Below are 26,471 nucleotides of genomic sequence, written 5' to 3'. Positions count from 1 at the left end.
TGGCTCCAGTTTCAGCCCCGCAGAAGGTGCCGGGGATCGGGGTTGCAGCCCCACAGGGGGCGCTGGGGCTCAGGCTCTGGGTTTCAGCATCAGTGCCCAGTGACCCCCCCCTGAAAGCACTTGCAGACCCCAATTGAGAACCCCTGCTTAAGGTTTCACATGGTCAGGGGTGACACACACCCCTAACCCCTCACACATGGGTCTTGTCCTACCTGACGTGTCATCTTCCTGCCTCTCCACCCGGCCTGAAGCCACCACGTGCTCTCACTGATGAGCCACCGCCTGCCTGCACTCACTTGCCAGCCACAAACAAGACATGGCAGAGGCGGCGCTGACTGACCACTGACTGACCAGCAGGAAGAGCGGAAAATACAGGACAATTTATCCGTTTTTAAAAAAAAAGGCGGGACACCTGCAATAGGGCTTAAATACGGGTCTGTCCTGTTAAAAATGGGACGGATGGTCACGCTACCCCTTGCGCTTCTCGTTCAGGTAGAGTACAGGAGTCAGCGGGAGAGTGATCTGTGGTCGATTTAGCCGGTCTTCACTAGACTCGCTAAATCGACCGCCGATGCATCGATCCCCTGATAAGTGTAGACAAGCTTTGGAAATTCAGTCTTGAGAAATATCACTAAAGTTACATATGGCCAGCAGCAGAATGGAACTGAAGTTAGAAGCCATTAACACCTCAATAAACAGAAAGGAGATTAAAATCCATGCATTTAGCACAGACTTTTGATCACTTAAAGGAACAGAGGGTTGAAAATCAATAGTAGCTATGCTTCAGGCTTAGCTCAGTTCCCTAATGAAGACTGGTCTAATGCAAAATGCAACATCTGCAGAAGGCCTCCACACATTCATAACGGTGGTTAGTAAATTTTCCTGGATTGCTGGATGACAGTAATAATTTAACCCACTTGAGTTATTTACATCATCACTACAAGTATTTAATATTGCAGAGAACTAGTTTACCCCAGTCACAAAAATCTTAGTGGTCCAACTTCAAGCTTATAACCCAGAAAGATCAGGTTTCCAGGACAAGATGGATTTGAATCAAGCAACTGTACATTTCAGGGGCACCTATTTAAAGCCCTTTGTGTTTAAAAATGAAGAGTAACAGGCTGAGGTACCTTTTTAGGCAGCAGAGTGGAGTGTTGTTCATCCCCCCCGTTGTTAGAATGACAGCATCTTAAGGAAGATGATTCATAGCCTTCAAAGAAGATATGCCAACCATTCAAGGGGATTTGAGGGTAATATATCCTTACCTGGGTCAGGTTAGATTGATGGGCCTGATTTATGCATTTTATATTGTTTATCTATTGGCCATCTTCCTCCTGGACAGAGCTCTGAGTAAAAAAATAATAGTAAAACACTAGCTACCTTATCACATGAGACTATTCTTCAAAGGTTTAGAGATTTCTCACTCTATATTTGTTCCCTTATTTTCAGGAGGGAAACTGCCAGGATCATTTTGTTTGTTTATTTTCAATGAAGATTGGTGTGACTTGCTTTTCTCCTGTTTTCTGGTAATATTCCAGTTTTCCCTTGATTTTTCAAATTATAAGTAGTAGTAAGCTTATCTGCTAAATCTTTTTACTCTAGTATACCTATAACCTGAACTAGACAATCTATGTATGTTGTAATTTTTCAAATATTATCTAATTAAAAGCTATTTTGGGACCATACTATGACATCATGAGGCATGCTGCCTAAAATTGTGACAGTGGAGCCTTCTGCTTGAAAATGGATGCATGGTCTTTAATACAGGACATACTCTTCCCTTCATTGTCCAAGCTTTTTCTTTCTTGTTCTTGTTGAAGATAGGTTTTGTTTTTTTAAAAAGGAGTTCAGTATCTGTGACCCAGAGCTCCTAAATGCCAACCGGCAGAGGGCACACCATACCATAACTCAGATCAGGCCTGACATACTCATTGCCAGAACTCACTCTTGGCATAATCTGTATCTAACAGGTGCCATGTAAGGTATCACATGCAAACTGATAACACACTGGTCATTGGTATTATTGCATAATGCAAGCATGTCTGGTGTATAAAGAATTAGACGTGAGCTGGAAATACGTTCAGTGAGCAATGCATAAACCCAGCATGTCCTAAACAAAGGAACATTGTTTCACCTGCTTGACTGTGTCTCCAATGTAAACTGAGCAAGGAGAGGTCTGAAAAAATGGAAGTATATTTACCTAAGGTAAACAAAGCCATCAAACTAGCAAGGGGGGAAGGTGACCACTTAACAATCAAGACAGTGGATGGAGGCTTTACCCCACCAGGAAGCCTTCCTGACACTTGAAACAGACAATGGACTTCGGGAAATATAAGCGGAAACAGAAAGCCATTGAGGCATCCATCAGCTGAGGGACAAAAGAGGCCAGAGTTCTTGAAATCTGAGAAAGTTGAATCCTTCAACTAAGGGCACTGAAGTCTCTGGGAACTGACTACAGATGAGAAACCTGCTTAGACAAAGATTGTAACTTGCTGAAGTTAAGTTTTAGTCACAAAAAAACGTGTTTTGTTTTATCTGTAACCTTTCATCTCTTTCACTCTTATTTGAAATCACTTAACCCTATATTCTTTGTTAATAAACTTACTGTTTTATTACAAAGCCATCTCAGTGCTCCCAACTTGAAATGAAGTGTAAGTCTTCAGATAACTTAAAAGGCTGTTGTGTGCTTTGTCTCTTTGGAGGCAGCAAACTTAACTTCTGAGTGTCCATTGAGGAGGACTGGACACCGCAGAAAGATGTCTCTGAGGAACTTGGGAAGTGGGATTCATTCAATGCTACCTGGCAGAATTCTGAAGAGTTTGCTGGCAAGGCAGGCAAGCTGGTGGGTCAGGAATCTGACACATCACACAGCAGCAGCCAAGCTCACTCTTGCTGAGGCAAAGTAGTAACACCGTGGCTCACAATTCTGGGTGACCTGAGCAAGCCCTCACAGCATCTCAGCCAATTTTGAGTTAACTGCACCCTGTTTTTTTACTCTTATCTTCCGCACAAAGGAATTGTAAACTGTTGCACTTAAAATCATCAGAAGAGGTGGTGGTTGTGAAATCCTACAGCACCACAATTAAATACTTCCTTCCCACAGAAGTTATTCAAAATTTTAATTCCTCAGTTTGCTTTCCTGAAATGTTATTGCCCTTGGACTACTGCACTCTAACCACTTATTCTATACCTTGACAAATTTGAATATCCCACATTCAGTGGGTCTAGACTTCTCCTCAGCTGCCCAACCAATTATTTTGATATTATCGATTTGATTATCATTTGAAAAATAAGTGCAAATGCCTGATTATGGGAAGTTATCTACATTTTTATACTGCACTCCTCACCGTAACACAAGCCATTTTGGTAGGTTACATAAGTAATCTTTTCAAGGGTAGTTTTAGTTCTGACATTAGGTTTCCACATAATAAGCTCCAAAATATGAGTTATTTGTTCCCATCTCCCTATTACATGGGTAAGACAGACATTTTTGGAAGAGGCAGGCCTGAGCAACAAAGCTGGGATATACATTTCCCCTAAGTTCAGCCATGTTCTAATACAGCTTATGCTAGAGATAAAGGCCAGCTGCAAAGTTTTGCCGTGAATCCAAACTGCCCCAAAGTTTGGGAGGTTTGCCCCTGGGGTTTCAGGTCAGGCACAGCATTAGTTAATGATCAGACCTAATCTGAATACGTGAATTACACCCCAATGCTGAGGATTTCACAATTTTGTAGAAATCTATGAATGAGACAGTATTACAGAGTAGCAGCGGAGACAGTATTAGTTATTCAAGTTCAAAAGTTACTCTGGGTATGAAATATTGTTAAATTCTGCTTCCCATTTGACTTTAATTTCCATAGCTGTTAGCTATAATAGTGCTCTGAGTCAGTGCATGCAGTACAAAGTGCACCCTTGTAACAGTTGTATAAATTTTCAACACAGCAATAGCAAGGTCATGTAGGGCAATAATGGGAAAACACATTTGATCTTTAGTTCTGAATATTCCACACTGTGGTTAAGGTTGGAATTTGTAGAGACCTGAGTGAGAATAAAGAGACTGGGACTTGGCAGTGACGCTGCACCCGATCCTGACACATGGGCCAGGCCTGCCCCAGAAACACCCCGAGCCCCTCCAAGCCAGGCGCACTAAGATAGCAAGCAAGAGGGACAGAGTTTCCTACTCACGACCAGCTCTAGCCCCCACTCCAGCTGTGAAGCAGCCAGGCTCAGCCCAGCAGGATCCAAATGTGGAGGGGCTTAGTGTGGGGGATCCACATGTGGGGTAAGAGGGTTCTGTGTGGGGCAATCTGGGTACAAGTGGCTTGGTGGGGGATGGGGGTCCAGGTACAGGGGGGATCTGGATGCACAGGGGCTCATCAGGGGGTTCCAGATGCAGGGGGAATAGGACTCTGTGGGGGGGTCTAGGTAAAGGTGGTTAGGGCTCAGCAGGGGGATTTGGCTGTTTGGGGAGGGAGGGAGTCTAGGGGTGAGGCTCGGCGGGGAGGGAGAAAGAGATCCGGATGCAAGAGAACAACCCCACCATGGTGATTTACCTCTCTGCCATGGCTGTTCTGGGTGCCTGAAACAATGCACCACATTGCTGGGGAGGGGTATGATTGCTCTTGTGGCTTCCCTTTGCTTCCCCCTCAGAAGTCATTTTTCTACAGAGAAGCAAAGAAATTTGAGTGGGATATAAATTCTGCACGTGTGCAGTGGCGCAGAATGCCCCCAGGAGTACATGGAGGTCTATAAAACCATGACTGGTGTGGAGAAAAGAAAGAAGTGTTATTTACTCCTTCTCATAACACAAGAACTAGGGGTCACCAAATAAAATTAATAGGCAGCAGGTTTAAAACAAACAAAAGGAAGTATTTCTTCACACAATGCACAGTCAACTTGTGGAACTCCTTGCCAGAGGATGTTGTGAAGGTCAAGACTATAACAGGTTTCAAAAAAGAACTAGATAAATTCATGGAGGATAGGTCCATCAATGGCTATTAGCAAGGATGGGGTCCCTAGTCCCTGTTTTCCAGAAGCTGGGAACGAGCGACAGGGAATGGATCACTTGATGATTACTTGTTCATTCCCTCTAGGGCATGTGGCATTGGTCACTGTCGGAAGACAGGATACTGGGCTAGATGGACATTTGGTCTGGCCCAGTATGGCCACTCTTACATTCTTCTTTCTTCTCTGGTAATAAACTTTTCAGGGTGAACTATATTCTTAGAACTGTGCAAACCATGCTCATCAAATGAAGCCCTCTGTGACAAATGTAAAGCCATTACCATCTGAAGAGTTGCAGAGGTGTAATGGATTAGAAATTAGTAAATTACTGTAGTGGACTACACTAGAATACAGAGAGACTTTCCTATAGCTAGGTTGGAACTACAGAAAAGTACAGTAGTTAAAATATAGGGTTTGATTCTGCAAATGCTACCAGGCACAGTATTTGTCATGAGTAGTCCCACTGAATCATGCCACTAAAAGCTACACAGCAAGTGTTTAGTGGCAATACTAAAGGTCCAGCAAAGTAAATGGATGTGACTCAGAATTCACACAAAGACCACCAGACTTGATTAGCATCTTCTTATTTGGGGAGGTACTCTTTTAAAACAAAACAAGACAGTTCCTTTTCAAAATAGAATTGTACTTTAGACAGTGGATAAAGTTTTCAGATGTGTCTAACGGACGTAGAAGCCTAGGGCTTGTCTTCACATATAGCACTGCAGCTGTGCTGTTGTAGCGCTTAAGTGAAGAGGCTTCTATGCTGACAGGAGACCTTTGCCCGTCGGCATAGTTAATCCACCTCCCCAAGAGGCAGTAGCTATGTCAACGGGAGACGCTCTCCTGCCGACATAGCACTGTCTACATGGAGGGATACGTTGGTATAAGTATATTGCTCAGGGGGGTGGATTTTTCACACCCTTGACTGATGCAGTTTTACGTAGATATAGTTCTGTAGTGTAGACCCATGAGACTTAGGCGAGGAGTTAGGTTCACAAGTCACTTGTGCACTTTTGAAAATGTTACCATGTATCACTATTAATATTGTCAATAGTACTAGTTTTCTTTTAAAAAGACACAAGGAACAAAGCAATTACTCAAATTACTTTTAAAAAGACAATTTATTAAAAACATTCTTAATGTGATCATTTAAAATTGCACGGGAGAGAGCTGTTGTCAGTATTCATACAATGAAAAAAGTTAAAGCACAATTTTATATTAAGTAATGCTAGTAAGGCTCTTAGTGTGTAAAAAAAAAAAAGCCCAAGTATTAAACAACCAAAACTTCTTAAAACAAATTGAAAATACACGTTCTCTTGAACTATTCATACAATACGTTTCAGTAGTTGACACTAACTACTTACGTACATCGAACTTTAATCTTATTGATTTTTTCCCTAAATCAAGCACAAGCATTCAAAGAAAAAAATTGTTAGTTTACATCCCATGTGTGTGAAACCTCACAGAACAGTAATTAGGACTTGAGCGATACAGACCTCTCACAGCAAGCTGCTGAACACATTGTTAAACAAGCTGCCAAACAGCTCCTTAATTTACACTAGATTGGTTATCAAATAGTTTGGAAGTTTAACAACATAAAATCAGATAGAGATTCCTCCAGAGGGAAAAAACACACGGTAATTTTACATGGGTTTATGAAGCCTTTAAAGTTTGAAAGTAGAGCAAAACGCCAAGTTTTGATCTCTCAGTTTCTTATGAAATTTTCAGGTACTTCTCCCTCATTACCACTCCGTTCTGACTGAAATTGGGCATATCAAAGCTAAAATTTCATTACAGCAATTTAGCAGTTTGCACTAGAAATAGAAAGTAATTTAAAGAAGAAAAATACTTCTTACCCTATTTTTCTGTACAGAATTTTGTAATCTGATTTCAGATTACCTCAACATTTACTGTAATGCTATTAAGCATTGAGGTATTTCCAATGCCTGAAATTGACTATAATAACTAGAGTCTACTGAAGAGGTATTGGATAGCTCAGAGAATCGATAATGGGATATGACAGCATTTCACCTTGATATAGCCTGAGTATGTTTAGCTCAGGATAGTAGGAAGTGACCACGATCACCATCTGAAAGCAGTTTTGTGGCCATGGTAGTTTCAGTGCAGTTACAACCAAATAAGGTGGCTAAATCACCATCAGCTGGCATCCTTGTTGTCAGTCTCTACAGAAAGGTCAATGATTGACTGAGCTGTGGAGACTAAGTGAGATGGTTGAATCACTTAAGTGAGATGTTACAGGGAAGCCAGCATTGCCTTTGCCCATGCTGTGTCTGCTGTTGAATTGCAGTTTCCAGGGATCTCACTCTGGCACTTACTGTAAGAACTTAATTCACTTACAGAAAAGGAAGAAGATTCGTATTTAAATGGCTACCTGAAATTAGCAGTGGGTGAACTTCAGTGATTTGCAGTTGTAGGCTTCTGCAAGCCTCTTTGGTCAAAAAGTGTTATCATAACTGCTATAGCGTATTATGGGCCTAATCCCTCGGTATCTCCTCCATTTGCAGTGTCCAAAAGAAAATCAAGTGTTAACAAAATCAAACTCTCCTAAATGTGAACTAATGATTTAGCTCACTTTCCTTTTTAATTTTTTTTAGAACACTTCAATAAAACAAGACAGAAATTAAGATTAAGTGACAAATTAAACACATGCTTTGGCCTTAACTAACCTAGGAAGGATTACAGCTACTTTTACTTATTTTGTACAGTATCAATGACAAATAACTCTTAAAACTTCCTCTCCAAACTTCAGGATTGGGTGGGTACAAATCTAGAGGATTCTTCTCCCTCTATAGGAGCCTGATCCTACACCCATTGAAGTCCACAGATGCAGGATCAAGGCCTGGGGTTCTAGGGCAAGTTGCCAGGCCAGAAATCCAAAGCAGTCAAGAATTCCAGAGATTTTTTTTTTCTAATTAAAGAAATTCTAGGAAAAAAGAAGCTGGAAGTTTGCATGGTTAACTACTATGGGGCTGTATTTAGAGTTCTAGGCAATTGGGTAAAGAAACCAAAGCATTAAGTTTAGTTTATATTATATATTGTAGTTCTGTTTTCACTGCTGACTGACAGACGGGCCAATGTGGGGCAGAAAATGAAAGCGAGTTGCACCATATCCACCTTTATGGCTTATGCCATATAGTTTAATATACAGACCTAAATCAGTCAGACAGTTGCACTACTATTTTATAATCTAATGAACACAATCTCTGCATTCAAAAGTTTGAGAGAAGTCCTGTGAAGGGAACTTCTAATTCCTAGTAGTGCAAGCCAACCAATTTTAAACGAATATCAGTCAGAAAGTCACTTTATACCCGATGGAGATGGGGGCAAGATATACTTGTATAAAAATATATTGTATATAACACATTTAGAAAATTGCATAGACAATATTCTTTTATTTAAAGTGATATAAGGCACAGTTTTACTAAATATATTGTCTGTTAAAAAAGCAAATCTATTTTAATCACTTCGATATAATGTAATTAATAGTACCCTTTCCATAAAAATATGTGCAAGTGTAAAAAAAGACAATTTTCATTTGAACATGAAATACTCTAGTGTAAATGTTAAATCAGTCAATTTTCTAAAGTTTATTTGTATAAAATCTGAACACCACTATTTTAGATCACAATCTTCGGCATTATTGTTCTCCAGACTGTTCATTGGCGGTCGTAGTGCTTTCTTCATTCGCTGTATAATCTAGATGTTCCATCATCTAGGCAGAAACAAGATTATTCTTTTTAAAATACTAACTTCTCATTGGTCCAAACTTTTCATCTAGTTAAGAGAAATTTAATTAAGTAAGGATTAGAGTGGAGTTAAGCAGCATATAGTGAGGAAATTCTCTACACAAGACTGAAAAGGAAATATCCAAGCTTATTTTAATTAATTAACACTTTGCACTATGACAATGCTTTTCATCTAAGGATCTCAAAGCACTCTATAAGAAATTAATTAAAAGCCTCAGAACACCCCTATGAGGTAGGGAAACATCCATTAAAAAAATTAACAGTTGCATAAGCAGACCAGCGAGGTGAAGCAATTTGTTCAAGGTCACAGTGTCACTGGAAGAACTGGAAATAGAATTCAAGTGTCTTATTTAATATTTAAACTTCGCAAAATCCTTTCTGAAGAGAAAGTTAGACTCTGGCTTCACTGCAAATAAATACAATTTACAACTATGATATATAACCTATCATTTAAATCAGCTTTTGTACCATACGAGTGGAGGATAGCTAATGTGACGCCAATTTTTTAAAAAGGCTCCAGACGATACAAAATTACTCAAGATAGTTAAGGCCAAAGTAGACTGCAAAGAGTTACAAAGGGATCTCACAAAACTGAGTGACTGGGCAACAAAATAGCAGATGAAATTCAGTGTTGATAAATGCAAAGTAATGCACGCTGGAAAACAATCTGAAATATACATACAAAATGATGGGGTCTAAGGCCTTGGCTACACTTGCGAGTTGCAGTGCTGTAAAGCCGCCCCCAGTGCTGTAACTCACTCCCCGTCCACACTGGGAAGGCATTTGCAGCGCTGTATCTCCGTGGTTGCAGCGCTGCATGTACTCCACGTCCCCGAGAGGAATAGCGTGTATTGCGCTGCGGCGCCAGTGTGGCCGCCCAATGCGCTGTGACTGGCCTCCAGAAGTATTTGGCAGTATCCCACAATGCCTGTTCTAGAACTCTGGTCATCAGCCCTGGCCTCAGGTACCCAACCATGTGACCCACCCTTTACATTCCCCGGGAATTTTAAAAATCCCCTTCCTGTTTGCTCAGCACAGTGTGGCATGGAGTGCTATCAGCGAATCCTTCCAGATGACCATGCCTCCACGCGTCCAGCATGGAGCAATGGCGAGTTGCTGGACCTCATCAGTGTTTGGGGGGAGGAAGCTGTACAGTCCCAGCTGCGCTCCAGCCGTAGGAATTACGATACCTTCGGGAAGGTATCAAAGGACATGATGGAAAGGGGCCATGACCGGGACGCCCTGCAGTGCAGGATTAAAGTGAAGGAGCTGTGGACTGCCTACCGCAAAGCCCACAACGCAAACGGCCGCTCGGGTGCTCCCCCCGCGACCTGCCGATTCTACAAAGAACTGGATGCGATACTTGGGGTTAACCCCACCTCCACTCCGAGCACCACCATGGACACTTCAGAGCCGGGGGGGGGAGGAGGAGGAGGAAAACTGGAGTGAGGGTGGTGGGCCGGATGGAGACACCCGGAATCCCTGGAGCCATGCAGCCAGGAGCTCTTCTCGAGCCAGGAGGAAGGTAGCCAGTCGCAGCGGCCGGTACTTGGTGGAGGACAAACAGAAGAGCAGGTTCCCAGTAAGCGTTTTTCTTTCGGGAAGGAATTTTTTCGGTGCGGGCTCTTTGGGAGAGGAGGGTTAGGCATGCATGCCTAGATGCGGAATAGTGCATTGATGTGGTTTATCACATTGCGGTAATTGGCCTCGGTAATCTCCTCGAATGTCTCATCCAGAACGTGTGCAATGCGCTTGCGCGGGTTTATCGGGAGAGCCACCGTGGTCCTTGTCCCAGCCAGGCTAACGTGTCCGCACCACTGTGCCGCGAGGGGTGGGGGGACCATTGCTGCACACAGGCAAGCTGCATATGGGCCAGGGGGGAAGATGTATTGCAGTAGAAGACCCTCCCTTGCTTCCCAGGTCACCCTCAGCAGCGAGATATCGTCCAGGACGAACTCCTGTGGAAAATGTTGGGACAGTGTTCAGTGTAGGTGCCCCCTGAAGCTGTTGGCTCTCCTCAAGGCACAGAAACCCAGAGGACAGTGCAGCCCTGAAACAATCAGTCCCCCTTACTCACCATTTTGAGGCTCCCGTGGGATGTGTGCGCTCTGTTTTGGACGGGAAAATTATGCTATTGTGTAGACCCTGTGTGTTTTCTACTCCTTAAGTGCGGGGGGAATCATTACTTTGTCTGGTATAAACAATGCTGCCTCTGTTAAATGTTGCATTTTGCCTATACAGCTGCATCAACCTTGAGACCTCAGCCATCCCTCTTATCGCCTGCTCAGAGACTGCAAAGACTCAGGAAGAGACCGCGAAAAAGCAAAGAAGACATGCTGCAAGAAGTGATGTGGCAATCTATTAAAGAGAATGAGAAAGCACAGAACTAGAGGGAGAGAGAAAGCAGGATCCGCCAGGAAAATGCAGCGCACCGGCGGCAAAGCACAGAGCACCGGCAGCAAAGCACGGATCGGCTCATAAGCATCCTGGAGCGCCAAGCAGACGCTATCCAGGAGCTCGTAGCCATGCAGAAGGAGCAGTACCGCAAGCGCAAATGCCACTCCCCCCTCCACAGCCCTTGTCCCAAAACTCTTTCTGTTGTGCCCCACTGTCACCTCCAACCCACTTTCCCCAACTTCCGTGTTCTTCACACCACCAGCTGCCTCCAACACCAATATCTTCACCACCCAGCCCTGAAAACCACGACCCTTACTCTCTGCACTCAACCCCCATCACCATGCAGTATAGCTATCCAGAAATGCAGCACTCACTGCACAGCACACCAGACAGAACATACGCGAATCTGTGATTGTACCCACTCCACCCCCTTGTTTCTTTTCAATAAATGGATTTTTTGGCTTTGAAAACATTCTTTATTATTGCATAAAGTAAAAGACTCCTTAGCCCAGGAAATAAACAGGCACTGCAAGTCTGCTTGTCTGCTTAGCAAACACTGATTCCTAAAGATTGGAACTACTGCACTTCACTCCCGTGCAGGGCACCAGATATCACTGCTGGTTTTCAGCCTCAAATTGCTCCCTCAAGGCATCCCTAATCCTTGCAGCCCCGTGCTGGGCCCCTGTAATAGCCCTGCTCTCTGGCTGTGCAAATTCAGCCTCCAGGTGTTCAACCTCGGAGGTCCATGCCTGAGTGAAGCTTTCACCCTTCCCTTCACAAATATTATGGAGGGCACAGCACGCGGATATAACCGCGGGGATACTGTTTTCGGCCAAGTCCAGCCTCCCATACAGAGACTGCCAAACAGCCAAAGGCACACTCCACGGTCATTCGGCACCGGCTCAGCCTGTAGTTGAACCGTTCCTTGCTGCTGTCAAGGCTCCCTGTGTAGGGTTTCATGAGCCATGGCATTAACGGGTAAGCGGGATCTCAAAGGATCACAATGGGCATTTCGACTTCCCCTACCGTGATCTTCCGCTCCGGGAAAAAAGTCCCGGCCTGCATCTTCCTGAACAGCCAAGTGTTCTGAAAGGTGTGTGCGTCATGCACCTTTCCGGGCCAGCCTGTGTTAATGTCAATGAAACGCCCACGGTGATCCACAAGCGCCTGGAGAACCATAGAGAAATACCCCTTCCGATTAACGTACTCGGATCCTAGGTGGGGTGGTGCCAGAATAGGAATGTGCGTCCCATCTATCGCCCCTCCACAGTTAGGGAACCCCATTTGTGCAAAGCCATCCACTATTTCCTGCACGTTACCCAGAGTCCCGGTTCTTCTGAGTAGGATGCGATTAATGGCCTTGCAAACTTGCATCAACACGATTCCAATGGTCGACTTTCCCACTCCAAACTGGTTTGCGACCGACCGGTAGCTGTCTGGAGTTGCCAGCTTCCAGATTGCAATAGCCACCAGCTTCTCCACTGGCAGGGCAGCTCTCAATCTCGTGTCCTTGCGCCGCAGGGTCGGGGTGAGCTCCTCACACAGTCCTATGAAAGTGGCTTTTCTCATCCGAAAGTTCTGCAGCCACTGCTCGTCATCCCAGACTTCCATGACGATGTGATCCCACCACTTGGTGCTTGTTTCCCGAAGCCCAAAAGCGGTGTTCCCCGGTGCTGAGCATGTCCGTGAATGCCACAAGCAATTTCGTGTCGTACGCGTTACGCAGCTCGATAGCATCGTCCGACTCCTCACTCTCACTGTCACTTTGGATCTTAAGGAATAGTTCGACAGCCAAACGTGACGTGCTGGCGAGATAAGTCAGCATACGCCTCAGCAGTTCGGGCTCCATTTCCCGCAGACAACGGATCGCGCTGCACAGAAACTGTTGAAAGATGGCGCCAAAGGTGGGCGGAAACAAAGGGATTTCTGGGATGCGAAGCGATGCATCATGGGGCATTGGGACAGGACTCAGAATGCCCCGCACCCACGCCACCTTCCCACAACGCCAGAATGGGAAGAGGTGCTCTGTGGGATAGCTGGCCATAATGCACTGCTCCCAATGGCGCAGCAAATGCTGCAAATGTGGCCACGACAGTGCGCTGGGCAGCTGTCAGTGTGGACAGACTGCAGCGCTTTCCCTACTCAGCTGCACGAAGTCAGGTTTAATTCACAGCGCTGTACATCTGCAAGTGTAGCCAAGGCCTAAATTAGCTGTTACCACTTAGAGAGATCTTGGAGTCATTGTGAATAGTTGTCTGAAAACATCCACTCACTGTGCAGTGGCAGTCAAAAAAGCTAACAGAATATTTGGAACCATTAGGAAAGGGACAGATAAGACAGAAAATATCATAATGCCTCTATAAATCCAGGGTACACCAACATCTTGAATACTGCCTGCAGATCTGGTCACCCCATCTCAAAAATATATATATATATATATATTGGAATTGAAAAAGGTAAAGAGAAGGGCAACTAAAATTATTAGGGGTATGGAACAGCTTCCCTATGAGGAGAGATTAAAAAGAATGGGACTTTTCTGCTTGGAAAAGAGATAACTAAGGGGGGATATGATATAGGTTTATACAATTGTGATTGGTGTGGAGAAAGTGAATAAGGAAATGTTATTTACTCCTTCACATAACACAAGAACTAGGGGTCACCCAATGAAATTAATAGGCAGCAGGTTTAAAACAAACAAAAGGAAGTATTTCTTCACACAACACACAGTCAACCTGTGGAACTCTTTGCCCGGGGATGTTGTGAAGGCCAAAACTATAACAGGGTTTAAAAAAGAACTAGGTAAGTTCCTGGAAGATAGGTCCATTAATGGCTATTAGCCAGGATGGGCAGGGACGAAAACCATAATCTGAGTGTCCCTAGTGTTTGCCAGAAGCTGGGACTGGACGGCCGGGTGGATCACTTGATGACTGCCCGTTCTGTTCATTCCCTTTGAAGCACCTGCCACTGACCTCTATCGGAAGACAGGATACTGTGCTAGATGGACCATTGGTCTGACCTAGTATACCCTTTCTTATGTTCTTACATTGTTCTACCATTCTAACTATACCAGTTACATACTACTTGTCCTCCATAGCCAACCCCTGCCTGTTTTTGAATCCTTTGTACAATTCTTCAGCTTTACAATAAACAAATCTCTTACCTACAGAAAACAATTACATAAACATAACTACGGTTCATATTTGTCAAGCCTAGAGTAACTGATTAAGATCACCTATGTATTTAGGTACTGGGGGGAAAAAATTAACTGATTTAATTTAAAATCCATAGATTTCTGTTTTGTGATGGAAAGTAATTTTCAAATTGGGACGTTAAAAACAAAGCTGGATTTTTTGTTGCCAATTACCATTGTTATTCCTTGCTTATTATTTATCAAAGGTATAATTCCATTTTTAGTTGTACCTGTAACATGCATATACATACACTCAGGGTGAAATCCTGACTCACTGAAATCAGTGGAAAATTTCTCACCAACTTCAACAGAGCCAGGATTTCATCTTTGCAATCTGACCTGAAAAGACACATTAAGAGCTTTCTGTGATTCTACAGATAGAAAATCCAATGTTCTGACAAATCAGCCAAAACAAAACCCCTCCCAGGTGTGTCTACACAAATCAAGCATTGGAATCTATGTTCAGAATGGTGAAAAAAAAATGTTACAAGTCTCTCATCGGAAGCACTACCACATCACTCTGCCAACGGTGCATATCCTCCTCTATCCCAGTTAGTCCAAGATCATACATGAAACACTGAGTTGGAAAAGAACTTGTTATTAACTGTTAAAAAAAATCCTGCTAAACAGGCCAGTATTAATTATGAGACCAATTCAAAATCCACTGAAGTCAATGTGAGCCTTTCCAATGACATCAGTAGGTTTGGGATTAGACACATATTAACAATAGTGACGCAGCTACTATACACACACACACACACACACACACACACCCCTCACATTTGCCAAGATCCAAATGAAGGATACAGAATGAATGGGAGTACTGCAGATTGCTTAAGATGGCAGGCAAGTAATTTCTTCAGAATAAATGTTCTATAAACTCCATTTCAGGATCTTGTATTATTTCTTATATAGTATACATATGATGTGGTATAAATATGTTTTGCCTTATGTTTTCAGGATGGCTGCAGTACTCATGACCATGTATTTTGTAAGTTATGTTTTATAGAAATTATTTTTGAAATGTTTTGGTTAGCTAAACAATGGTTATTGAAGTTCTTTTTCAAATCCCTCCAATCTGTAAATAAGGTGTTGAAGTTACCATGGGTCCCCTAATGAGCAGACACTGGAGGAAGAGACAAATGCAGGGCCGGCTCCAGGTTTTTTGCCGCCCCAAGCGGCGAAGAATAAAAAGAAAAACCCGATTGAGCTGCCGCCGAAGTGCTGCCAAAGAGGAAAAGAGGGAGTGAAGGGCCTGCCGCCGAATTGCCGCCGCAGACCCGGACGTGCCGCCCCAATAATGGACGGACTGCTGCCCCTTTCTATTGGCCACCCCAGGCACCTGCTTCCTTCGTTGGTGCCTGGAGCCGGCCCTGGACAAACGATAAATATATTTGAGAAACATAAGCTATCTAATCTAGCTTTTCCATATGCAAGTGTGACAGCTTTACAGTCCAATATCTCAGGATCCTCTCAAGCCAGAGGCAAGTGCTGAGTCCAGCACTGAAAAGCGGAGAGTTCCCATTTATAATGACTCATAAGGACCAGGGTCACAACCACGGTGGATAAAAATAAATTATTTAAAATAAAAAAAAACACAAAAACAAATGGATTTTTTTGATAAAATTCTTTTTGAGGAAAAAACCTATCTTAATTAAAACTCAAAGATATCATCATGGAATAGGGATTACAAATTCTAATTCTATAGCATGAGACAATATATTCATGTATTGTTTAAGAAAAGTTTTGTAAATAAGTTCCAATAGTTCATGGATTAGGGACCCAAATTTATGGGGTTCCAGGGGCTTCTGTATAGATTATTTAGGTTAATCTTTCTATCTACCCAATGGGACTCAGTGCTCAGTCTAGAAGACACTATCAGAGATGCTTAGTTTTGCAGTTCTCAAACTGTGGATTTGTGTCTCCAGAGATAACATGCTTGTTAACAGCAAAAATGTTTTTAAATAAATAAATAAATAAATAAATAAATAGAGGTAAGAAATAATAGACCTCAACCCTATTGTCCCTCTGCAAATTTGTGTACACAGAGTCTTACCTCTCTCCAAAAGTGCAAAGTTTCAAAAAGTTCAATGAATAGAAGATTGTTGGGGACAGAACAGAACTGGACAAGGAGAAGAAGTCTGGAGATAAATGTGAGAAGGGAGGGACAGGCAGTAGAAACAAAAGTGAATCTGTTTGAGCAGCATATTCCAGAAGTCTTGAGGTCTTTCTGAGTGTAGCCTTCATTGATTTGAGATCTACCATACCATTCTCTCACTAGAAGGGAAAACCTATAATGGCAGCAGGCCATAAAAGAGACCCACTTTGGGAATATTTTAATGAAGTGCTTCTACCTGTGGGTAAGACAGGCATGCGTGCAAAATGCAAACAGTGCAACAAAGAAATGCAAGGCCTTTTTGCCCGAATGAAACAACATAATGAGAAGTATTCCTTCTCAGGAGGAAGCTGCATTGAAGATGATGAAAGGAACATATCTGAACATGCATGATCTTCAGGTTAGTAAACTTTTTTATTTCATACTTCTTTCTTAAGGACTGCCTGTCTTCCTTCTGGACTATTCTTGAATTCTCATGTTTGAGCAAAAAATATAGTTGTTACTCTATGGTACTATCATTTTAGATGCAGTTGTAATACAAAGTAAATAGCTGAAATAGGCAGATCTTCGTTTTACTCATTGCATTCACTGAAATTGTAATACTAAATGAGCAGTATGGTAATAATAATTAAATAACTGCATTGATTTATTTTGTTTAGGAGAATCCACCCTCAACATACAGGATTCTGAAAACTATTCACTTTCAAGATCACCATAGTTTTCTATAGTTTCAGAGTTATCTGCCAATGATAGTGTTTCAGTCACATCATGTACGTCACATAGCCACAGTATATCACCTGTAGCAAAAAGAAAAAAAAAAATCTCCATCATCCAGAAACAACCACAGATAAGTTTGCGATAAGAACCAGCAGATTACAAAAAGGCAATTGATGAAAAAATTGCCCAGTTTGTTTATGCAACAAACTCTCCTTTCTGTATGATTGAGAACCCACACTTCATTAACATAGTTCAGTCATTAAGACCAGGATACAGTCCACCCAACAGAGCAGATGTCACAGGCAAACTGCTGGATAAAGTGTATGAAAGAGAAATTGAGTAGTGTGCAAAAGGTCTAGAGGGTGAAATTGTTAACCTGAGTCTTGATGGGTGGAGCAATGTCCACAATGATCCTGTTGTATGTGCTTGTGTGACAACAGAAGAAGGGAATGTCTTCCTTACAGAAACAATTGATACATCAGGAAATGAACAGCAGAATACTTACAAGAAGTAGCAGTAAAAGTTATAACTCGGGGGGGGGGGGGGGGGGGGGGGGGAATCAAATGTCTAGTATGCAGCATGGTCACAGACAATGCTGCAAATGTATCCAAGATGAGAACAAATTATTTTAGAAGAGAGTCCCAAGCTAATAATATACAGTTGCAGTGCTCATTTGATGCACCTCCTAGCCAAAGACTTCAGTGTCCAGAAATAAAGGCTAATGTTGTTGAAATTGCAAAATACTTCCTTAACAACCATTTTGCAGCAGCTGCTCTGAAAAAAGTGGGAGGAACCAAGCTAACTCTCCCACAAGACGTGCGATGGAACTCAGTAGTGGATCGTTTTGAGCACTATATCAAGAACTGGCCTCATCTGATGACAGTTTGTGAACAAAATAGTGAAAAAATAGATGGCACTGTCACAGCCAAAGTTCTCAACATTGGGCTTAAGAGAAATGTTGAACACATGCTGAGTACCCTGAAGCCTATTTCTGTAGCCTTGAACAAAATGCAGGAAAACAGCTGTTTTATTACTGATGCTGTTGAAATTTGGAAGGAACGGAGTGAGATCTTAAAAAGAGAAATATGCAATGACAGAGTTAAATTACAAGCATTAAAAAAATACATGGGACAAGCACTATCTCCGGTTCATTTTCTTGCAAATATTCTCAATACTCGGTACAAGGGACAAACCTTATAACTGCTGAAGAAGAGGAGTTGGCTATGACATGGACATCCAGCAATCATCCCTCCATAATGCCAACTATAATAAACTTCAGAGCTAAGGGTGAACCATTCTAGAAATATATGTTTGCTGATGATATTTTAAAGAAAATTACACCAGTGAACTGGTGGAAGTCACTTAAGCACTTGGATTCAGAGACTGTTGAAGTGATAAGCGCACTTTTAACAGCAGTAGCTTCTGTCGGTGAAGAAAGAATATTTTCTTCCTTTAGACTAATTCATTCCAAATTGAGAAATCGTTTGGGACCTGAAAAAGCAGGAAAGCTTGTTTTTCTTTTCCAGATTATGAACAAACAGGAAAATGAAGGTGAAGGCGACTGAGTTAGTTGCAGAAGCCAATATTTTAAATTTCTCATGTTGACCTGGCTGACATAGTCAATTTAATTTTTGGTGTTTTTTTTTTTAAATATTTCATTTAACTATTTTAACAATGTTAACAAAAACAAAACTGATTTTAAAAAAATTGAACGTTTAACTAAAATAAAAAATTCGTATAATATTTTAACAAAACAAGCGTATGTTTGCTGTTGAAAAAAAAAAACAGAATACATAACTTTGTTGTTTTAGTTAAATAAAACAATTTAAATGTCTGTCTGGTGATGTTCTCCTCCTAATACAACATGCCAATAAAATCCTCCAAATATTAATGATCCACCGTTGAATTGAAGATCGTTCACCTCCTAATGACTTCATAAATATCTGCTTCATTTATCTTTGGTAAAGGAAATAACCAAACAATCATTCATTTTCTGATATAGCCGTAAAACTAAACTGAAAAGTTTTCAAAATACATCACTTTAAAAATGTATAGTGTGTACCTTTTAAAAATGAAACCTACATCTATCTCTGAGTTGTGAAGAAATGTATTAAGGTTATAACAACGAATAAGAATGCACTTTTATGTAGAAATCCATGATTAAATCGAGCCTTCCTGACTAGTGATTTAAATCAAATCCACCCTGGTCACAACACTTGTTTCTAGCTCTGAGGTGTCCTAAGATATCAAACCTTAAGATAATGACATTTTTGTACATGGAAAAACTCAATTAGGTAGTTTTTTAAATGTGTTATAATTTTCTTCTGTTTCCGGGGTTTGTGTAGTAACTCAGGCAACCTGGCTTTAATAGGTGGAAAATTAAAGTGCCAACTAAAAGTATGATAAAATCTCTAAAATAATTCTGCCTGATGTGGCATATACAGAATACTTAATAGTATGGTGTGGTATAAAGGTTTTTCCGACACCTGTTTCAGATGACCAGCTAACTCGTCTGTGAACAAGTCAGTCACCCCAAACTCATACCAATTTAAAAAAAAAAAAATCCAACCTTACACTGCATCTCACATGTACATTTTATATGTAGACATATGCACCATAATGCTAAAGCCTGATGATATTACAATAAACTACCGCTAGTTAATCAAATCCTTAGCTTGCAATTATGACCTTGTGTGATTTAAGTTACAGAACTAATAAAACACATTCATTGTGCAACATGTCATGTTATTCATATACTTGTTTGTCAATATCCAGTATAACAGACAGATGGGTGAGGAAGGGCTCTCTACACAAGCCAATGACTTATGTTTACAGATTGGGAAAAATCTGAAGATAGGAGATCATTGTTTTTCTAAGTGTCTCAGACATTATATAGTTTTAATATTGCATTTTTTTTCTCCAGTGGGAGAACTTTTACTTTAAACTCTTTTTTAAAAAGTAACTTTAAAAACACCAAGAACAATTTTATAGGCTCCGCTAATACAAGCGCAGTAAAACAGGTTATGGAAAAATATTTGGATTAACTCAGTAATTGGTGATAAACAGACCAAAAAAAGAACATTTTCCATTTAGCTACACCTGTGAAACATAAGCAATCCAAAAGCCCAATTCATTTTTTAAAAAGCTATGCAACTTTATACAGAATTGCTGTACACTTAAAAAATGAGTAAATTTACTTTTCCAAGTAAATCATATATTATAGTGAGTCATGAAAGCTTTTCCTCTGTGCAATGATTCATTACAATTTCCAGCAGAGTACACCTTAAAAGGTCAGAATCTGAAAGTAGGGTTGCGTCATTGTGAGATGTATACTGTCATGCTCATTTCTAAGATTTGAGCCTCAAAAACTCTCTCAATGTAACATAAAGGAGGAATTCCACAGGAGCGGTTGAAAATTCATGCTGATAACACTGTCCAAAAAATAAGAATATGTACTCTTGTGGTGGAGTGGAGGGAGGAGAAAAGAGGGTGAAGAAAGTAAGTTTAAGGTTACAAATCCAGACTGCCCGTCCTATTTTAATTTGCATTTTAAGACTCCCGCCTATTTACTAAACAAACACACACACACAGTTTAACAATATAAGTAATCTTGGATTTGTAGCCTTCAGCTGATTCTTTACTTCTGTGAAATTTGATCTGATTATTAATGTTGCTTAAGCAAGTTCTGTATTTAATTTCATGTCTCTCTTTTCAGAGGGGAGGAAGAAAGATCAGGGTTCAAAACACCGTATTTGCCCAATAGTGTGCAGTCCCCCTTCAGAGTTAGTTCAGACTACTAGCAAATAAGAATTAGGATGTTTTTACAAAGCATAATAATGAGTGGAGACTGTGGATAGTATTCCAGTACAAGACCACTACATCCGCATTCTAAAAATCCCAATGAAATTTGATTGGAAAAGGTATATTGCTCACACTGTAATCCTTTTAAAAAAAAGATACAACAAAAAAAGTAAACAGAGCAAAAGCAATTAATTTACATTATGTAGTCAGGCATACATTTTTAGCATGACATTTGGAGTTATAGCCAAAGTGATTACCATTAATGTTAATAGCCAAGAGCTGTATGTGTGTGAAGTAGCATGTTATTCCAGATACTGCGCACAGAGATACTCATCTCGGAGCAGTTGTATTCCACAGCCTATCATCCCCCTGTAAGCTTTGAAAAGAAGTGTACAAATAAGGGGCAGGGTACTGTGGTAGTCACAGGGAGATCTAAGACAAAGTCAAGAAAGGCAGCACAATATATGGCTGGACATGGAAGTAGTTACCTAGTGATGACTATGAGATAATATTCACACACAGACAGTTGTATACAAGAATTATATGAGGCCCTGAGCCAGATGGAAACAGCAGCGGGGTACCACATAGTGAGGATAGCAAGCAGTGTAATCAAACACCAATCCAGTGACTCATGGCATCCATGGAGATCTGGAGTACTGAGTAGTAGTGAGGTACACACGGCCGCTCCACTCTTATGAAACATGCTTCCACTTGCTCTCAGCCTGCATGTGCCCTGAATTTGGACTAAGTTCTAACAATATTCTCAGGAAAAAGGTGATGCCTAGAGAGCAGAATAACTCTTGTAAATATGTCTTCAATGATAACATTTTATATATTAGAATTCTTAAAACATTCTCACCCTCTGTCAAAAAACGGAACACTTTAATTTTGACAAAGGATGGGGGTTGTTAGGGGAAAGACAACAGAAGGGCATCCTCCAGTTAGTTCCATGACATGTTTTTATTGCTGTGGCAATGCAGTGCAAAGTGGCTGCTGCTGCCGCCATTACCCTACCTGAGTAAAAGGTAGCTAAGTTCCTGAAGAAAATGTGTACAATTTGTTTTGGGGAAAAACAAAAACAAAAAGTCTTTAGTAATACTCATTTTTAATGCAGTTATTAGTTTGCCTGATTATTCAAATTCCACATTAAGGCTGAAATCTTCATGACTCTCATATTTCTTAAAGTATATAATCAGAAGTTCTCATCTGCCTTATATTTTAAATGAATTATATCCAAAAATGGAAGGAAAGCAGATGCAAAAAAAAAAAAAAAAAAGAATTGAAAAAAGAAAGCAAAAGAAAAGAACGAATGAGCAGATTAATACAAATCGCACTAAAAGAAGACTATATCACACCTTGTAGCAAAGGCTTCCTGGAGGAGTCCAACACCTAAATGAAATTCACTCCATTATTAGTCATATACAACAGGAATGTTTCAAGACAAATTAACAACAAAAGAATTATTTAGTGATAACAGCATCTAGAAAACCAGAGCTATTGTGTCAAATGACTAAGTATAGCTTACATTATACATTAATGACAAGATACTACCAGTAGGCATCTTCTAAGGTCCCTTTGCCCTGTTGAAACAGTACAAAGGAACATTAAACTAGCTATAAAAGGGATGTTGAGGATTTTCTCAGTGTGGGAAAATCCTCACGGGCATAAAGCGTGTGCAGCAAGTATATCGGGGTCCCCTTCCATCCCAGTAAGGACTACTCCAGCTAATGTATTCCAGTGCTATTTCAGCCCCCAGAGGCCTCAAGAGAAGGTTAGCCGAAAGATGGCTGTAAACACACCTGTAATGCACTGAGCATTAGCGACTGAAGATTTGGCCCCAATATATTTTTTAAAATAAAAGGTATGTAAAGAAACCATTGCTAGTTTAAAATACAGAATATGCATATACTGCAGGAAGTTAAACTATGCAATAAAGATCTGAGATATACAGGATTCTCTGAATCTGAAGATGCATTGAATAAGATCCTCTGAAAAAAATAAATTGGGTGAAATAAAGGCAAAGAAATCCTAAAACTGTATAGAAGAAATTGAGTAAATGTCTCATTAAGATCACACAGAACGTTTAAATCTCAGCCAAATCTCCAATATGTAAATCAAATTTTTTTTTTGTGCCAAACTTTGACCCAATAATAGGGCCAAGTTCAGAGCAGTTTTAATCCTTAAAAACAAACAAAAACAAACCCCACAGTTGAAAAAGCACATAAAATAACTACTATGGCAACATAAACCTTCCAAATATGAATTTTGTTAGAGGAAGTGAGAGAAAAAATTTTGGTAGCTAAAAAACTAGAAGTTTTTAGACCAAACATACTAACAAACTTAAGCGAGGAACATTATATTGTTCTCTCGAAATGAAGTTAACTATAACTCTCTACTCCCAGAGGCAACCTACGCAACTGGGCTTTGTACAAGGAACTCCACAGGAGTGGGGAGAGCAAGTACATACATAAGTATGTATTCAGGCTGGCCATGCAGTTTCTCCATAGCCTATTTCAGCCTATACATTGGAGTACGGAGCAAAATCCCGCCACACTGTCATGAGGCACTTCTACCCACTGGATTTATGTGAGGAGATGTTACTCCTTCCCTCCCCCCAGCACCCAGAATATACACACCATGTTAAATGAAGCTGGTGTAGAATTATTGTTCTCTACATTGCAGACAGGCAATGTAGAGCTGACCTGGCATGGAAGTAACCTCTCTACATCTGGATGAGTGTCATCCAATATTAGCAACAACAACAAAAAATTCTTCCTGCTTTCCTTAACACAACTATCTGAAAGTTAAGAGCAACTTCTCTCACCACAAATCAATTTTTCTTGAAAATAGTGGTCCATATTCTGGCCAGAGCTATCACACAACTCAGTGGAAGGAGATACAAAGATGGCTTTAAGACACCTTTAAGTTCTCCCAGTATTCTTGGATTGTCCTACTGCTGAGCCAGTTCCCAGAATAAATCAGAGTAACATCAAGGCTCCTTTTATATATGCTACCTGCCAACAGCTCCCAAGAGATTTCAGGGTCAGAGACATTCTCACCACCCAAGAAAGGATCAATTTAGGCAGGGGAAATCCTCAAAGTGCCAGTTTACAACTGCTTTGTGCTGACACAGTAAGACAGAAGTTTTTGATTGTAATTGATATTTCTAAGCCCCTACCCACAAATGGTCACTTTGTTGCAGAATGGCATTTGTGATCATGACAGCATAAGACCAATGCAGAAAACATTAGAAATTAGTTTCTAAACTACTGGTCAAACCAACTCTAATGTGTTTCCAATTTTTTTTCAAGTGTATTCTAATACAAAACTATTGCAGCCAGGAAACTGGTTTCCAATTTAACATTTGAGTGCCATATTCAGTGTTCCAAATGATAACACTTTGCATCAAGATGATGGTTCAGAGATACTGAAGATAATACACATTCTGGCACAATTCCTATTGTATTCATGTGAAAAATGTCATCTGTTTTGATTTTTCATATTATTGGACTGAGCCAAATATCTGTATTTTCCTTTAAATCTTGTTCTATCAAGTTGACTTATAGACTAAAATATACTTAACTTCTACAAAAGGCTTCTTTATTATTTTTTTTTTTAGAAATGCAATAAGCACTACTAATACAGATGTAAAGTGACTGACTACTAATATATTACCACATACTTACTTATTTAAGGAAGAAAACACACGAAGTTACAAAACTGTTTTGACTATCTGAATGTATTCTACTTACCTGATAGCTGCTACCTTGCCAAAACTTCTTCATCTCCTTGCGTCTCCAGGCAACAAGTGAGCTGGTAATGAGTGTACATGGTACCAAATAGAGAAGGGCTGGCTGTCCCATCTTCATCAGTGCCAGAACAACAAAAGTCAACACCATGCCAACAGCATAAGCTATTAAAAAAAATTCAGGACAGCTACTGAATAGTATACAGCACTACATCACTCAATGTATTACAAATATCCCTTGCATACAGGACTAATACTATAGCTATTACAGTATTTTCCATTTGATTATGTAAATGTGCAATAATAGTAATTTCAGTGCGCTTTAAATATTCATTGACGTTTTCAAGAGTACGGATTTCTATAACGATGCAACTCGGATACAGACAAGTAAAACAAAATTAGAGATTAAAATATTGGCAGTATTCATTTTTGTAAAATTGAAGAAAATGATCTAGTAATCTCACAAAAGCAGCTTACAGAAAAATACACTTTGCCAAAATACTGTATTAAAATTATTTACCTATGGTGCAGGAAACATAATATACAGAAGACGCTCTTGTCTGAATGTCAAATCTTCGACAATAGGCAACCAGGAGACCTAAAGAGAGAATATGGAGAAAGTATTTATTGGAAGAAGTTTAAGTTGCCATAACATGAATTTACATTCATACTTCCCATTATAACAACAATATGGAAGAAAACAGTTAACTATAAAATTGTAAGTTAAATACTGTGGACAGCTAGAAGACAATTAGTTTTATTTAAGAAACCTTAGGCCAGGTCTATACTTAAAAACTTACATCAACATAGCTACTGTGCTCAGGGGTGTAAAAAATCCACACCTGACTCCCGTAGCTATGTCGGCCTAACCCCAGAGCAGACACAATTAGTTCCACAGAAGAATGCCTCGGTTGACCTAGCTACTATTGCTCAGAAAACCTTCCTTCCTTCACTGTACTCTGCATCTACTGTACAGAGTCACAGTGGCATGGCTATGATACTATAGCTATGCGGCTACAGCACCCGCAATGTAGACATGACTCTAGAATAAGCCTGTCTCTAAAGTCAATATCCCCATTTAAATGAGCTAATGTGCTTTGCACTTAATTAAATATAAGCGACAGATCTGCACTACACAGTGGTAACAAACACCCAATACTTTGCACGTATGGAGTGCCTTCCATCAAAGATTCTCAACACACTTTAATTAAATTTTGCCTCAGTACAGCAGAGAAAAATTAACACTCATATTTTACAGATGAGAAAGTCAGACAGAGGTTAAGTGATTTGCCCAAGGTCTCAAAGAAAGTCTATGGCAGAGCCAGGTGCAGCACTCAGGTCTTCACAAGACAAGCCTTCTAATCTTTTGTAAAGTGCTGTGAGATCTACTGATGAAGAGAGATAATTATTATGATGATGTTGATTAAAAGGCAAATATATTTTCTCCTTCTATAAACACTGTAGAAATAATTTGGTTTATGTAGTATACATTGCTCTTTTAAAATGAGGATTTTGTATTGTACCATACATCATATAATTAGAAATTAAGTGATGATAATCCTTTGCCATGTTACATTTCCTGTAAAAAATCAGCTTGATTTAAGATCACTGATCCTGATTATTATATTATTAATGGAACTATATTCTACAAATACAAGTGCCATAAAAATAATTTTTTTTATATTATATATATATATATATATATATATATATATATATATATATATATAT

At 40.3% G+C, this 26,471-nt stretch overlaps 1 protein-coding gene across 3 annotated transcripts in view; it reads right to left on the bottom strand.

Moving 5' to 3' along the window:
- Positions 1 to 6,106: 6,106 nt before the first annotated feature.
- The window catches only part of SPPL2A (signal peptide peptidase like 2A), a 56,438-nt gene continuing 36,073 nt past the window's right edge, over positions 6,107 to 26,471 (bottom strand). For 2 of the 3 annotated variants that reach the window (XM_024193895.2, XM_024193897.2), the window contains 3 exons: positions 25,261 to 25,338; positions 24,745 to 24,905; positions 6,107 to 8,737 (listed from right to left, as the gene is read on the bottom strand). In XM_024193895.2, coding sequence (XP_024049663.1) covers positions 8,663 to 8,737; positions 24,745 to 24,905; positions 25,261 to 25,338 — 314 coding nt within the window. In that variant the 3' untranslated portion in view covers positions 6,107 to 8,662. Of the gene's footprint in view, positions 8,738 to 22,347; positions 22,382 to 24,744; positions 24,906 to 25,260; positions 25,339 to 26,471 lie in introns of all 3 variants that reach the window. The other variant, XM_024193896.2, reaches the window with a different exon arrangement.

The sequence above is a fragment of the Terrapene carolina genome, unplaced genomic scaffold (genome assembly GCF_002925995.2).
Source record: "Terrapene carolina triunguis isolate 2854851 unplaced genomic scaffold, T_m_triunguis-2.0 Scaffold67, whole genome shotgun sequence".
Taxonomy (NCBI): Eukaryota; Metazoa; Chordata; order Testudines; family Emydidae; genus Terrapene; species Terrapene triunguis.
The sequence above is the reverse complement of the archived record's forward strand: the minus strand, read 5'-3'. Positions and strand labels throughout refer to the sequence as shown.